Source organism: Ambystoma mexicanum, chromosome 11 (genome assembly GCF_040938575.1).
Source record: "Ambystoma mexicanum isolate Mex_15411 chromosome 11, UKY_AmexF1_1, whole genome shotgun sequence".
Taxonomy (NCBI): Eukaryota; Metazoa; Chordata; class Amphibia; order Caudata; family Ambystomatidae; genus Ambystoma; species Ambystoma mexicanum.
In genome coordinates, this window is record NC_090934.1 from 1,012,244,310 (window position 1) to 1,012,256,957 (window position 12,648).

General features: G+C 48.5%; 1 protein-coding gene across 7 annotated transcripts in view; it reads right to left on the reverse strand.

Annotated features, from left to right (window-relative positions):
* Positions 1-12,648, reverse strand: part of KIF23 (kinesin family member 23) — a 518,096-nt gene that overhangs the window by 19,639 nt on the left and 485,809 nt on the right. For all 7 annotated transcript variants that reach the window (XM_069624224.1, XM_069624222.1, XM_069624221.1 and 4 more), the window contains one exon: positions 12,494-12,582. In XM_069624224.1, coding sequence (XP_069480325.1) covers positions 12,494-12,582 — 89 coding nt within the window. The remainder of the gene's footprint in view (positions 1-12,493; positions 12,583-12,648) is intronic.

Sequence of the window (12,648 nt, forward strand, 5' to 3'; positions counted from 1 at the left end):
GTGGGAGGAGGCCCTTCACACCACAATACCGGAAGACGACTGGACCTACATCCTGCGGCAAACCCAAAGAGTAGCTTTAAACACCCGCCTTAAGCAGATCCATTTTAACTTTGTCCATCAAACGTATTATACCCCCCAAAAGAGGCGACACCATCACCCTGAAGCTTCAGACCAATGCGAGATGTGGCGCCCTCGCCGCTGACGTTATTCACCTCGCATGGCACTGCCCAGGAATAGCCCGATATTTGGTCTCAGTTCTACAACACTCGAGCAACAAAATTGGCGAAGCACTGAGCCCTGACCCGACCATCGCGCTATTAAGTGTGACAAAACACCTACAGGCCCCAGTCCGAAAACTGTCTTCACTGCTCCTGGTGCTCGCCCGTAGAAGGATAGCCCTGGCATGGGGTCGCGGTCCCCTTCCCTTATTCACAGCATGGAAGAAAGATATCCTTTACTGTCAGGACATGGACACTGAGTTCACACGGACCCTTCCTCTACATGCGCGACCACCTGATATTTGGGGTCCATATGTCAGCTATTTACTTTCTGCTCCTGATGCTGCAAATTCTCAATCTTAACCCCGCAAGTTACACTCTGATAAGGGTTAGCCCCCCGCATCTCACCACAAGGACCCAGCGAAACAGGCCTTATTGAAGAACAACCTTATTGATGACTGCTCGACCCTGCAGATCTTTGTAATGAATTGTGTGTGCTATGAACGTAGTGTTTAAGTTTTGTTACCTGAACCTGTAAATGCAGGTCGTTACTGTATGTTTATGATAAAACCCAAAAATAAAGTTTAAAAAAAAAAATGAATCGTCCTGCGGCCGACATGCATCGGAGGAAGCGAGGCACCGAAGGCAAGTTAAGATAGAAAAAAATGGGGGGCAAGCAGAAAGTTAAAAAGTGTCTGCGCTGGCTGCCAGGTCTGACCTAGTCCGTACAGAAAAAGGGACAGAGGTTGAGGTGCCAGAGGGCGGGGCATTCCCATGCCCGCCGCACCCCTACGCGGTATGCTAAATTTAAAAGGGAAGCTCAATTTTCCGCCGCCAAATTTTCTGGTACCGTTTCCATGTTGGGGAACACAAGGATGGAGGAAAGGGACAGGACTTATGAGTAATTTTCATATGAATATGCAATAAAAGTCAAACGAGATCATTTTATTCAACATGATTCAAAGAAAGTATTTTCTTAAAGCAATCATTGGTGAAGCAGAGTTCTTCAAAAAAATATCTGATCATAAAGTTTAAATCAACTTAATGGAGATTCAGGTACTTTTAGCCCCAGGTGCTTCTCCTTCAAAACTGCTTGGAAGTTGCCAACAATTATAGAATAGAGAGGAAAAAGATTGTCTCTTTAAAATGCTTTCACGCCAAGTTAACAAGCATTGGCCCAGCTGCAATCACTACACCTTGTTCCATTTGATTTCACCCTGAGCCTTGCTTGGAACAAGGCATATGGTGAGGGGATGAGACATGATAAGTTACTCACTGTAGTGACTAACGTACTCTTAGTCCATAGTCCCACTTTCCTCCATACTGTATGGGCGTCCCTTCCAAGGGACGGGAGACAGAACCTTTTTCACCAGAAAAAACCTTCCCCTTTAAATTTAGAGGCGCACTGGGGTGCGGCCCCAGGAGCATGCGCTGCCCTGACTCCGCCCTCCAGCGCCACACCTCAGTCCCCATTGACGCATCGACAATAGATTTAACATTGCCTAATGACACCAGTATTATTACGGGGGGGTGGATGGTGGGACGTATGGAGGAAAGGGGACTATGGACTAAGAGTATGTTAGTCACTACATACAATTACTCTTACATCCTGTCCCCTTTCCTCCATACTGTATGGGCAATTACAACTGAATGTAGCCCCAGGGTGGAGAGGAGACTCTCCATAAGCAAACATGTTCCTGAGAAACGCCTGTCCGAAAGCTGCATCCGATCTAGAGCCGGCATCCAAACATTAATGCTTGCAGAAAGCTGAGGGAGTGGCCCAAGTGGCCGCCCTGCTTATGACTTGCCAAGGGGCATGGCGCTGGAATGCAATGGCCATTGCCTTGGCCCTGACTGCGTGGGCGTGCATGTTCGCCGGGAGTGGCTTGTGCTGGCCCTCGTTCGCCGGGAGTGGCTTGTGCTGGCCCTCGTATGCTTCTTTGATGGCCAAGACCATCCAGCGGGATATAGAGGCCTTGGAGCCTGGTCTTGCACCTCTGAAAGAGACAGAGTGTCCGATTTGCGGAAGCCCTTGGTCCCGTCAAGGTAGAATTTCAGGGCACACCCGACATCCGGGCAGTGCAGAACCCTCTGTGCCTCGTCCTTGGTATCGGCAAAAAACATAGGAAGGACTATTTCCTCGTTCAAATGGAAAGCAGACCGCACCTTATGCAGAAATGCTGGGTGTGTCCGAAGGACTACTTTGTCCCTGTGAAAGTTAGTATATGGTTCTGAGGTGACCAGAGCCTGGATTTCACTGAATCTGCAAGCTGAGGTGAGGCCGACTATTAAGGCCATCTTAATGGTAGCAAGCCTGTTGTCCACAGACGCCATGGGCTCTAACGGTTTGGGTTTGTGCGCCAGGGCGCCCAAGACTACGTTCAGTTCCCACACGGGGTGTGTACTCTTGATGGGCGGGTAGAGCCTTGCGAGCCCCGTCAAATATGTTTCTTTACAATAGGATTGGAGAAGGAGAGCACGTCGTCCAAAGTGCATGCCAGGGGGTCGATTTCCCTTGAGCGTGCCTAGTGGCAGAATCTGGTCCCTTTACTTTTATACTGGGCCCGGTTAGCCTTGCGCCCTGTAGGATTTCCATATCAGCCTGGGAGAGGCTGAGGTGTCTTAGCGTTACCTGATCAGGAACCACGCTGTGAGGGCTAGTTTCTGTGGCGCGGGGTGAAAGACCCTGCCCCCCCCCCCCTGCTGTGCCAGATGATGTACTGGGCCCGTCGTAAGGTGAATCAGCGGCAAATCCGAGAGGCTGAGCAGCTCGGAGAACCATGGCCTGGCCGGCCACCATGGAGCTATTAGAATGATGTTGAGCTGGCGAGACCCCTTGATCTAGCAAATCACTGTGAATCAGCGGAGTGGGCGGGAAGGTGTACGCGGTCATGCTGTCCCACTGAATCCGAAATGCATCGGCCAGGGAGCCGGGACCCTGCCCCTGACAGGAGGCGAACTGAGGGCACTTCTTGAGACCCCATATGTTAAATCTCCTGAGTAACAAGGTCGTTTAGCTGGCACTTGTAATTGTCCACTCCTAACCTGCTGAGTGTCCGCCTCCAGGTTGGATTCCCCCGCAAGGGGGACTGCCATGAGGTAGGTGTCGTTTGAGGGCCCACTCCCACATGCCGATTGCCAGTCTGCACAGAGGAGGGGATATGGTGCCTCCCTGCTTGTTGACATGGTACATGCTGGTCGAGTTGTCTGTCTGGATGAGGACAACCTTGCCCCTGAGAAGTGGAAGGAATGCTCCGAGCACTAGCCAGATGGCGTTCAGCTCCAACCAATTGATGTTGTATTCCTGCTGCCATCATCTCCAGGTGCCATGGACCGAGAGATAGCCCAGGGTGGCTCACCAGCCCTCGAGAGAGGAGTCCGTGGTGATTGTGACCTGCGGGCTGGGAAGCTGGAATGGCTTGCCCGTCCGTAGGTTGCAGACCCTGGACCACCATGTGAAGTCTGGGCGGTGAGATGGGGGGGAAGTTGATCATCTCAGATTGAGAGCCCCGCTCCTGGTTCCATGGGGCCGCGAAGTGCAGCTGAATCCTCCTCATCCTCAATCTCGTGTGGGGGACGGCTAATAGGACCGCCGCAAAGAGAACCAGGAGATGCTGGTACCACCATGCCGAGGTCACCTCTCTGCTGAGGAAGTGGGTGGTGGCCCTATTGATGGCCGAGATCTTGTCCTCTGACGGAAACACCTTCTCAGAGCACGTGTCCCAGATGAGGCCCAAGAATGTCTGTCTGCATGGGCTGCAGCTGCGACTTCTTGAGATTGAGCGAAAAGCCCAGATCGTACAGTGTGTTCATAAGAGCATGGGAAGAGTGGTGTACCGCTTCCGGAGATGTAGCCCTGATGAGCCAGTTGTCGAGGTATGGGTAGATGTGGAGGCCCTGCGCTCTGAGGGCAGCCACAGTATTCATGAGTCTAGTAAAGACCCTGGGTGCCGAGTTGAGGCTAAAAGGAAGGACCTTGTACTGGAAATGGTAGCCCATGATCCTAACAGTTGGAAAGAAAGATGGGGCTGCCAAATCGGGACGTGTAGGTACGTGTCCTTCAGATCCAGGGAGCACATCCAGTCTCCCTTGCCCAATGTCTCCGCTATAAAAGCAGGCGTAACCATCTTGAATTTTTGTAGAGGTAAGGAGAAGTTGAGGGTGGAAAGGTCCAGCACAACTCAGGCCTGCCTGGTTCTTTTTATGAATGGTGAAAATCCAGGATTAGCCCAAGCCTCGCTGGGACTTCCTCCACGGCCTGGCACTCTACGAGCGAACGGATATCTGCCAGAAGAGTTGCTGTCCCAACTTGAGGGAGTGGAGGAGGCAGGAGACGCTGGGATGGGTAGGCGGTACACCATGGATACTACGGAGAAGATCCTGGTGCCAGAAATGTGCATGGAGAGCAAGCCTGCCCCCCACTGGAGACACGTGGACCCAGAGGGGCGTGTCATGCCTTCTTTCCCTCGGAAGCGGTCGGAGGAGGCGGACTGGAAAAGCCCTTACTCTTACCAACTACTCCCACCCACTTTGTTGTTTGTGTCGATTTGGAGTCAGCTAGCGGTCCGGCTGCCTGGATCTCTGTTCCTGGAAGCTGCGGAACCCTCCGTTCGTATGCCCCTTGTCAGAGCGCTGCTGTGACAGGATGTACGATTTGGGCATGGTCTTTGTCAAGAAACGGGATTGGTTCTGCGTAGGGAGTGCCCACCTTAACCTTAGGTTAGCGGCAGCCAGCATGGCATCAGCGTTGGCCTGACGAAGATGCAAGGACGCGCTGGAATACAGCTTCTTCCCGTACGCCTCCAAGATCATCTCCTTGCCTAGCAGCGTCACGGAGGACAACTGAGGCTTGGAGTATAGTGATGCTGCATCCATCACCGAGGAGTGTGGCTGAGGATGGGCCGAGAGCAAGAATGTATCCCCCCCCCCTCCATCTGCCTGTACTTGGCGTCCAGGCGTCGATTGACCGGCTGGACAGAGTGGGGATTCGGCCAACCCTTTTTGGCCAGGGAGACTACATCGGTCTGCAGTGGAATTCCCGTTTTGGCAGAGTGGCATCACGTGAGGACCTCAGCAAGCACCCCCTCTGCCGGTTGCTCGACCTCGGTTTGAGGTTGGCCCAGATACTCTACAAGCCCCACAAGATGTTCGTGGAAGGTCTTGGCTGCCAGGGGCGTGTCAGGGTCCTCATCCATAACCTGTGGGTCAGGTGGATCCTGCGTAGGTGGGGGAGTGGCGTGAGTCGGAGGCTGGGGTACCGGGACCAGAGCCGGAGGCTGTGGAGGAGGCTAGTGCATAACCACCTGAGGAATCTGCTGGGGGGCTGGAGGCAGAGGCTGCGCCGGGGGCGCCCGGCGTAGGAGCCTGCGGTGCCGGAAGCATTGAAGGGAGCACGTCCCCGATGGCATCCCTGATAACCCCCGTTCGAGGGGACTTCATGAGCCTGAGGAACCTCTCAAAGAACCTGTTTTCACATGTCAGAGGGATGTTAGCGGTAAGACGGGGTAGCGGGAGGCTGCTGGAGCCGCTGCATACCCTGCCAATACGGACGCAGCGGGAACCAGCCCTGTGCAAATGAAGGATAGGCTGTAGGCCACGTACCTGGTTGTGGCCAGTCCCACCTTGACACTATCCTCGCCAAACTCCTGGAATGGCGTCGGACGGGTGCGGATGTCTGGCCCGGCAGCCCTTTTGTCGAGCTGACTGCCACATGCCTGCGTCGTGTTGCATGGCTCGCTTGGCCCAGCCTCCTCCAAGAATCTTGAGTGTGTATCGCGAGGCCTGACCTGGTAGGTGCGACACCCTCAGCCCGTGGGCCGGTAGAGCTGCATTTAGGCGCCCCCTCTGATGTATTCCTGTTACTGGGGTACTAGGGCGTGGCCCCTCGGACATAATGGCGGTACAAGGGCAAAGCCCCTCGGGTGAAGGCCTGGTAAAAGAACCTTCCGGTCCTTCAACACTGTCACCGGGAGGATCCGGGGATCCCTCGGCCTGTAGGCTGGTAGCTGGAGCAGCCTCGGTGCACGTGCTGGAACAAGGACCTGAGCAGGCAAGTCCTTGGGAAGGAGTCTCCTTTGCAGGGTGCGATGGAAAATAGAGGCCCTGCCTGGGGCCTGGATCGATCTTTCACGAAGTTCCTGAAGTCCTCTGGAGGTGACTTCAGATAAAGTTCCATCCACCTGGATAGTCTGTTCTTCAGCGACCTCGATGACCGGGCGTTGCACGCTGTACAAGCTTGCCAACCGTGGTCTGGGCCAAGGCAACGTAGGCAGAGGGTGTGGGGGTCTGAAGTTGGGAAGAGCCAGTCGCAGGATGGACACCTGCTGAATCCTGTCGAAGTCCACGTGTCCCGGGGAGGAGCGTGACGCCTGAGGACAGAGTACCTGAATGATAGAAAAGACAAAAAGAGAAGTAGTATCCGCGTGTGTAATGGCCGAAGACAAACCCAGGAGCGCTGGTGAATTCAGCCCGTTCCCGTCGACGCGAAAAAGGGGACTGAGTTTTGGTGCTGGAGGGCGGAGTCAGGGCAGCGCATGCTCCCGGGATTGCACCCCGCGCATCTATAAATTTAAAGGGGGAAGAAGGTTTTTTCTGGTGAAAAAGATTCCGTCTCTCGTCCCTTGGAAGGGATGCCCATACAGTATGGAGGAAAGGGGACTGGACGCAAAAGTATACAGTGTTTTTAAACCTCACTGATTTGCTCAACTCATTTTGTCTTGGGGGGTGGAGGGGATGGATCACTGGCAAGTCCTTACGGCTATCAGTGCAGGGAAGCCCAGCTCCCCAATATACCTACGGACTCCCATATGGCCAATAGGGCAGGGGGACCTTATTTCCCCCTGTCTTTATTTATGGGAATTTCCCACCAAATGTTCTGAATAGCCCAGACAGGCTTGTGGAAGTCTGTACCAGGCTCGAGACTGCCCAAATACACATTTGCAGGCTCTTTGATAGATGGGTGTTAGTCCCCACTCCCAGCAAAGGTTTCTGCATATGAGGAGACGATCTGGAACCATTCACCAAGTCACTGGAGCCAAGAATCTAAAGTATGAATGGCCACAGAGCGATGCTGGACACTGCTGCTGGAATCGCCACTTCCCAAGTCACCTACCAAACATCGAAGCTCTGATCCTTCGACGATGGGGAAGACCTTAACACAGCACCTCCCTTGCCTTGGCAGAGGAGGCTAACCCATTCATCCACCCAGAGCTCAGAGTAGTTACGGGCCTGTCGCTGGTACACATCCAGATCAGAGACGATGCCCTTTGCCTGGATCACGCAGAGCCCTGGGGATGTGAATCTTGAAGAGCTTGTGGGCCCTAGACCTCGTAGCTCCGCTGCAGATACACTCTGCCAAAGAAGAGCCTTGCAAGGGCACGCGTTGTGCCTGTAGACCCTGTGCTGGGCCACGACTACCTATCCAGACTGAGACCAAGGGAAGCATAAATGTAGAATGGAGAGAACTCATCATTGGAATTGTCTCATGGCAAGTGTTAGGGCGTTTTCATAAAGTCCACCTATGGTAGGACTTTTTTTTAAACAGTCCCATTGGTATATCGTGCTCCAATTTCTAATATAGGCCTGTACCACGAAGGTTTTGATAATATGCTAGAGCAGCCATGATTATCTTAGGAGGGGGATGTGAGCTGTAGGTCAGTACAGAGAACTTAGAATATACATAGGCCCAAAGGAACACTTACATACTGGAGTTATATCAAAATAGTTATTTATTTTATATATAAACAAGGCAAAGAAATCTTCAGATAATTAAGTACTATTTAAAAGCTAATAAACACAAGAGACAGCCAATACAATAATACAGGTGAGTAAACCAGTGTAACAACTTATAAGGTTAGCCAATGCAATTCAAAGGTAAGTAGAAACCACTGTTACAGTAACTCAGAATATTCTGCTGTAGGAATAAAGTGAATGAACACCACCAAAAATAGCAGGTAAGCACTTTAAGACTTGTAATACTTTTCAGAGGACTTCAGGCTTGAGCAGTCCATCCCCATCAAAGTATGAGTTTTATTTTTCCAAGTCAGATTGAAGAGGGGAAATCAGGTAAGGCACAGCCTAGTGAAAGTTCCAGAAGATTCTTTGTCACAAGTAAGTAGCAAGCTTTTGTTGGTATAAAGGGTTCAGGGATTTTGTTGAAAGCTTCAATACCCACAAGCCTTAGGCCTGGGGAAAAGGGTACGGACAAACACCCAAACACTGGAATCAGCACTCCAGTTGAAAAGGTGCGACAGAATGACTTGGGTATGTATTACTACGAGTCCCACAGTACTTGACCAGTGGTCAACTGTTTGTGCACTAGGATTCCAGCCTTTTATCCAGAAACCCAGCCAATCAGCACTCATGCTGCATTCAAACTTTGGGGGGTGTCTGTCCTTTCCGGACAGCCAGCCTCACAGTTGGAACTGGTTCCAGACAGGCATGCTAGAAGGCAAAGATGAGCAGCGTTTCGGGATCCGCCCCTGCTTCCTGTCCTTACAGACGCACTGGCTCCTTGGCAGGCTTTTCAAAGGATTGCCGCCAAAGAAAACTCAAATGAGGACACTCCATCCCTCTGTATGGCAGAAGGGCCAAGAAAGGAACAGCAACCAAGAAATGGCAGAAAAAGAAACGTCACTATTTTGGGTAAACGGTGATTCTGTGCATTACTGCAGCTATGGAACACAGCTAGGGTAGGAAAAAATACACAGAAGTCGGTGAAACACTGCCATCAGCAAATCGGGTATGCTTGTCACTAACAAATGTTACAGGAGCAGTGAGAAAAAGGATAACCCCTCAGCACTCCAGATAAGGTGGTGTGTGTGGTGATCTCACAAAAGGAACAGTAAGAAGGATAAAAAAAGTATCCCCCTATTCTTGGAAACATGTTCTCACAAGGAAAATAAAAAAGGGAAGCCCAAAGGGCTCCCAGCAACACTGCACAAAAGGTGCTGTACGCTGCACAAGTAAATTACAGATGCCTTAGAAAAGATTGAGGACAGCATGACTCCATAAAATAAAGTACAAAAATTATGAAAAAGGGTTCCCATAGTGAGAGCAAAAGAATGAGTGAGTGGGGAAAAAGACTCCCACTCACTCAGAACAGACCGCAAAATCCAGGAGTCCAGCAAAAAAGGCTAGGTGTCCCAAAAGGTGGAGGGGATTTGACATAAAAATGAAAAATGTCCCTAAACAGCAAGGCTTGGAGAGAAAATCTAGATGTATGGAAAAGGTTGTGCAGCAAGAGCTACTTCAAAATAAGCCCCCGCCGGGAGTGTGTGTGTGTGTGGGGGGGGGGTTGAGGCAGAGTTTTGTAAGGGAAGACTGCTGAGGGCAGTCTGGGTATAAGTGGAAATACATTTGTTTGGATGCTGGAATAGGAAGGAAAATATGACTACTGGCCTGTAGCTTGCCATTTTTCTGTGGTCACTTATGTTCCACCAGCACATGGAACATAGCAGATTATCATTTATGATGGTCATAGGGTGGTAACACCTGTCGAAATGGTGTTTATATCTGGGCATATTGTACCATTGCCTGGCTTTTTCGTACTTATTTCAACAAGAATTCAGTGCAAATAAGATGTAAGTACACTTGGTTAAGAATTCTATTACAGTATAGATTTAGAGAAGACCCCAGGTCAAAGAACAACAGAGTGGGTTTTCCCATGGACTAACATATGAAACACCAAACTCTTTCTCGGGACACCCGAAAGTGAATGATCCTGCCGGAGTAATTCTTTAAATAATTGATTATTTACATTACAATTTCAAATTCATCAGTATTTTTGTTATTTAAAAAAGCATACTTCATTGTATCATTCTAAACATAGGTCTACTGGCCTTGTGTTATTAAACTAAATAAATTAAGATGCAACATCCACAAACTCAATATATACAGTGACACCATCACCTTTGATATATTTTTACATTACTTAATCACGGCCACCTATACAACAATTCATTACTATCAAACAACCTTACACTTAAAACAAACACACATTACTTCCAACAATACAGTGCTATTTTTACATCTAAAGTGCATGTTTTGAATACGGTTCATGTGGTGTGACGTGCATTCATCGCCTGCTTTTTTTGGTGCATTTATTGCTGAAAATGTTTGCCCAAAAAAACGAATTGAAAAATATGTGGGGTGGGTGGGGGGGGGGGGGGGGGGGGTGAGGGACAAGGGCATATAAGGGGTGGGGTGGGGAATAAATAGGGGAAGGGGACTGGGGGAACACCCAAATAAAAAAATTAAAGGGTTTTTTCAGGCAAACCTTTGACAAAACTGGGGATGAATAAACATAGAACCATTCATGTATATTTTTTATTATGCTTCGTTTAATCAACCCATCTTTCGTTCCTTTTATATTGGACTTAATCATGGAACTTCGTCAGGGGTAAACAACCATTTGCAGCAATTTGCAATTCACAAGACCTGAAGTCAATACTTCCGACCTTCAAATTCATATTTGCAAACAGACATTTTTCTTAACTATTATTACTTCTCTACGAGTTGCGGAGAGTCGTGTTTAATTATTAACTTCGCCTATTCCATCTAACAAAATGAGGCAACTGTATTTGGCTCCACAGATAATATTCTGAGTAATTCTCTTTAATCTTTCTTGCCAATTGGATGGCAGTATCTCCGAGCACCTCAAAGTATCGAAACGTATAACCATGTTGGCAGATAATATTAAAGCCGTTAATGGGCTGACTTTACCCTCTTCTCAGTCAATGGGAAGACAACAATGAACCGCAATTATTTTGCAAAGACCGCCAAAACGTATTAATTGGTCACAGTATTAGAAAATCCCTCTATTGGTAACACCCTAATCGTTGTTCAATAGGTTCTTTATGAGGAACTTACTTCCCAGATATCGCTAGTACCTTCAATGTATGAATACCTTTAGCTTATTTTTCTTCTTTGTCCTATTCTGGCGACTTGTAATGGGCTCTGCTCGGTTGCTTTAAAATTGAAGGTGTCACCTAGAATCACTATGTGTCTTATCCTGCTACATCTCTTAGTTACGGCTTAATCCTGCATCTGTGCCTTGCTTCTAGCCAAGACCTCGCTTGATCAGCGCCTGCCGCGTGTCGTGTGCTGCCTTCCTACTTTTTGGCGCAACTGTTAAATGTATGCAATGCCCATTTGTTATGGTGAGGTCACGTCATACATTCCTTTCTCCCAAATTACCTCTAAAAGTTTACGTACTATGTTTCATAAAAGATATATCCTTATTGTATCATGTTGAATCAAAACATTTTATTAGGATAACTTGCATTTCAAGTTACAGTAGGTCATGGACATTTTGGCTTCAAGTCACGTGTGAGGGTATATAGACAAAACCGAAAGAAAATAAATCAGGACGAGAAACAGAGCAGAAAAGCTTCATAAAAAATAAAATTCTAACAGCACCACTAGTCAATCACTTTTCTATCTATCAACATGCACCTGATGAAACTGTAAATAGTTGTTTGTTTACACCTGGCAAAGTTCCATGCTTAAGTCAAATATAGAAGGAACACAAAAACTGGGTTGATGGGTTTAGACAAAATATAATAACCAATATACATGAATACGTGCACTTCAGAAGTAAAGAAAGCACAGATTTGTTGGAAGTGATGTGCGTTTGTTTTAAGTGTAAGGTTGATAATTGCCGTTTAAGGGACTATGATTAAGTGATGTAAAAATATATCAAATGGGATTGTGTCAATGTATATAATGAGTGGATGCTATATGTTTAGACCAGTAGACCTATGTCTACATTGATAGAGTATGCTTTAATAACAAAAATACTGATGAATTTGATGTTGGTATCATTCACTTTCGAGTGTCCAGAGAGGGTTTAAGTTTCATATAAGAACGTTATTGCACTAGTAGCTGGCATCCTCCTAAAATCGGAAAGCTTGCTGAGAGAGATCCCTCTGGTGGGTTTTGGGCAGCGTGGTAGTGAATTGGAATGGCCATAGCCCAAGGTGGTCAAAAAGCAGGTAAAAATCCAAACAGCACCCAAAACTATCCCTCATCTCACTCCTATTTCAACATCTCATGCCAAACGTTGAGGCTTAAAGATAGTGCTCACAAGGCCACAGACAAAACTAAAAACAGCACATTTCTGAGTAGCCGCTGCTAAAAACGTAAGCTTTTTATACCATGCACCATGTTTTCAGTCTGCTCAGCAGAGGGGTTCATGACAAACCATACTAGAGTAGAGGAGCTTCTGTCACATAACATAGGCATACATTAGCCACAAATGCTGCAGTTTCACTTACTTGGAGCCAGTTGGCGACTCCTGCGTCAAAGTCTCGATCTCTGTGAACTGCACTGACTGCCCACCACCACGTGTCTTGTAGACATCACCCTGCAGGAGGGAGAGCAGAGATGTGGCAAATAAGATGCAAACGGCAAGTGTAACGTGCGTAGCTTA